A 3838-nucleotide genomic window follows, 5' to 3' on the forward strand; every position below is an offset into this window, starting at 1 on the left:
CCGAGACGCGTCCGTCACAAGATCAGCTTCCCTCGGCTTCGATATCCCAGAATTCCCTGCTCAACCCGGTCCAGACGCCGCTGCAGCAGAGAGAGACGTTTGACCCGTACGCCTCCTTCATGGACACCATCTACACCTCCTTCCTGCAGGTGAGCGAGCGCGACTCGTACCCCGAGCTGCCTCCGTCTCTCAGCCCGCGCCGCGCCTGTTCCGTCCACAACCCGGACCTTTCCCGACTCGGCATGGACACGGCCCAGTCCCCGGCCCGCGGGACGCCCAAACTCAGCGAGGACCCGCCGCCGCCCTGCAAACCTGCGGGAGCCGACGCGCCGCTGCACCCCGCCTTCATGGAGGAGGCCAAGACCGACCTGTGCCTCTACAGCAACGGGATCGGCTTGGGAGCGGATGCACGAGGAGACGATGAAGAGGAGGATGGACGAAGGCCGCAGGGATATTTGAGTTCGGGTGAGCGGCTCAGAGAAGCAGTCGAGGACGTCCGAGACGCAGAGCAAGTCAGGGTGAGTGCACCTATCACAGCTATTATAGTATTTATTCTCATTTTGAATTACATTTATATTTAGTCATTTAGCAGATGCTTTTATCCAAAGCGACTTACAAATGAGGACAATAGAAGCAATCAAAACTAACAAAAGAGCAACGATATATAAGTGCAAAAGTCTCGGTTAGCCTAACGCAGAACACGTAGCAAGGTGTGTATATATATATATATTATACACACACACACACACACACACAAAGAAAAACAAGTAAATAGAATAGAAAAAATAGAAAGCTGCTAGTTTTTTTTTTTAAATAAAAGAAGATAAATAAAGTAGAATTTTTTTCTTAATAAAAGTTTTTATTTCAATTTCTTACATTTTTTTCTGTTTAGCTGTGTTACTTTTATTTACATTTAATTTTTAGTAATTTTGCAATGAGTTTTATTAGTCTTTTAAATATTTCTATTTAGCTGTTTTTTATTTCAGTTTAACTTTTTTGTCATTTTGTTCTGTGCTTGTCATTTTTATTTTATTAATGTTTCTATTTAGCTTGGTTGTTTTTAAGTTTTAGTAGTTGTCATGCTTTTTGTCTTTTTTATATTTCTATTTAGCTTTGAATTATTTTTATTCAAATTTTAAGTTTGTCATTTTATGCGCTTTTGTCATTTTTAGTAGTTTTCTTTTTAAATATTTCTATTTAGATTTAAGTTGCTTTTCTTTCAGCTTAAGTTTTAGTCTTATGTGCTTTTGTCATTTTTATTTTCACTTTTCTATTTAGCTTTGAATTTTTTTTTATTTCAGTTTATGTTTTAGTTAAGGTTATGGTTAGTCTTTTAATATTTCTGTTTAGCTTTAAAATATTTGTATTTCCATTTAAGTTTTAGTAATTTTGTTGTGCTTTAATTTTTATTATTATTATTTTAAATATTTCTATTTAGCTTTAAGTTATGTTTTATTTCACTCTTAAGTTTTGGTGATATTGTTATGTGCGCTTGAAATGTTTATTAGTGTTTTTACATATTTCTGTTTACCATTAAGCTTTTATTTGTATTTTTATATATATTTATTTTTATTTCTCTATTTTGTTTTAAGTTACTTTTCATTCAGTTTAAGTTTTAATAATTTTGTTATGTGCTTTTATCATTTCTATTAGTTTTCTGTTTGGCTTCAAGTTATTTCTGTTTCAGTTTTAGTCATTTTGTTACGTGCTTTTGTCATTTTTATTATTATTTATTTTATTTTAAGAGCCTAGTTAAATTTAGTAGATTTAGTTTTACCAGTCTTAAATTCAGTGGTCTTGCTTATTTTAAAATAAATATAAATAACTTTAGAAATATTCTGTTGATTCAGGTTTTATTCATTTACAATAATGAATAAAACTAAAAATTAAATTGATATTTGTAACTTACAAAACCATTGTTAAAACAAAGAGTAAAGATAAATAATTATAATTAAACATAAATTGCCAATAGAACCACAAGATAAAATGAGTTATTAGAGTAAATTATTAGATAAAATTAGATTCTTAAATTTAAATTTTTTAAAAAACTAATCTTTAAAAGATTTTTCAAAGATTGTTATTATATAATAATAAATAGTATAATAATAAAAGAGTAAACATAAATAATTATAATTAAACATAAATTGCCAATAGAACCACAAGATAAAATTAGTTATTAGAGTAAATTATTAGATAAAATTAGATTCTTAAATTAAATTTTTTTAAAAAACTAATCTTTAAAAGATTTTTCAAAGATTATTATATAATAATAAATAGTATAATAATAAAATATTTTCTAGATTAATAAGTTCATGTGGCAACAATAATAGCATACTACTGTCTGAAATTATCATTTTTAGTTTTAGTAATTTTGTTGTGCTTTATATTCATTTTTTTATATTTCTATTTAGCACATTTTTTTTTATTTCAATTTAAGTTTTGGTGATTTTGTTATGCTTTTCATATTTTTTTTAAATTTTTTAAATATTTATATTTAGCTGTAAGTTGCTTTTTTCAGTTTAATTTTTTGTAATTTTGTTGTGTGCTTCTGTCATTTTTATTCGTTTCTTAAAAAATATTTCTATTTAGCTATGTGCTTTTGTCATTTTTAGTTTTCTTTACTATTTCTATTCAGCTTTAAGTTGCTTTCTTTTCACTTTAAGTTTTGGTAATATATATGTTTTTAAAAAAATTCTATTTACCATTACGTTTTTTTTTTTCCAGTATGTGTTTTGGTAGTTTTGTTGTGCTTGTGATATTTATTTATATATTTCTATTTAGCTTTAAATTGCTTTTCTTTAAGTTTAAGTATTACTAATTGTGTTATGTTTCAAAATAATGTAAGATTATTATTATTATTATTTAATAATAAATAGCATAATAATAAAATAATACTTTCTAGATGAATAAGGTCATGTGATGACAATAACAGCATACTACTGTCTGAAGTGTTTATTATGCACACTGCATACTGCACACTGAGCAGTGTACTAGTTCATATCCCTTGTTCTTTCTCCGTCTCCGCTCAGGCTGAAGATGTGCACACAGGAGCCAGAAGGGGGCACAAGAGGAAACAGTCGTAAGTGCAGCTGTTCAGAACTCAACAGGTTGAAGTGCTTTGTGTTTTACTCTCTTCTTCTTCTTCTTCTTCCCGTCAGGCTGCAGAGAGCTGGCATCGACAGCATCATCGAGGAGCCGACGGTGAGGCAAACACACATGTACGACACACACGCCTCGTGCTCTGAGCCGCATTAACTCGTGTTTGATGTGTTGTGATGCAGATAGTGCTGTCCAGATCCGCGCGGCCCGCCAGAGGGAAGAGGCGCCGCGTCATCCGATAGATCTGACCGTACTTTCCCGCCAACACCCGCACTGTTGCCACGGCAACACCGTCTGAGCCGCACTGTGAAGAGTCTCCGAGATTCTCTCCTCCTCCGTCTTTGTGTTCGTTCACCTTCTGTTACCACGAATGCGACTGATGCTACATTGTTACATTTGCAAACCGTTACCAGGCAACCAATGATGACTATTGATAAATTGTTGCGTCAGTTTAGGAATAGTTATTGTTTGTTAACTCAGTTACTTATGCTTCTTGTTTCACGATCGAGGTCCAGTGTGATTGACAGCTCTGATTCAAAGGAATAGTTCAGCCAAAAATGAGCTGTAAATGTGCTCACCCTCAGGTCATCCGAGATTAGGATGAGTTTGTTTCTTCATCAGAGCAGATTTGTAGAAATGTAGCATTGCATCAGTGTCTCAGCAATGGATGCTCTGCAGTGAATGGGTGCCGTCAGAATGAGAGTCCAAACAGCTGATAAAAACATCACAATAATCCACA

At 33.0% G+C, this 3838-nt stretch overlaps 1 protein-coding gene across 3 annotated transcripts in view; it reads left to right on the top strand.

Annotated features, from left to right (window-relative positions):
• The window catches only part of mbd6 (methyl-CpG binding domain protein 6), a 29731-nt gene extending 26081 nt beyond the window's left edge, over positions 1-3650 (top strand). For all 3 annotated transcript variants that reach the window (XM_016477537.1, XM_016477536.1, XM_016477538.1), the window contains 3 exons: positions 3030-3079; positions 3159-3201; positions 3282-3650. In XM_016477537.1, coding sequence (XP_016333023.1) covers positions 3030-3079; positions 3159-3201; positions 3282-3341 — 153 coding nt within the window. In that variant the 3' untranslated portion in view covers positions 3342-3650. The remainder of the gene's footprint in view (positions 1-3029; positions 3080-3158; positions 3202-3281) is intronic.
• The last annotated feature ends 188 nt before the right edge of the window (positions 3651-3838 follow it).

This window comes from Sinocyclocheilus anshuiensis, unplaced genomic scaffold, assembly GCF_001515605.1.
Source record: "Sinocyclocheilus anshuiensis isolate Anshui unplaced genomic scaffold, SAMN03320099.WGS_v1.1 scaffold1632, whole genome shotgun sequence".
NCBI classification, from domain to species: Eukaryota; Metazoa; Chordata; class Actinopteri; order Cypriniformes; family Cyprinidae; genus Sinocyclocheilus; species Sinocyclocheilus anshuiensis.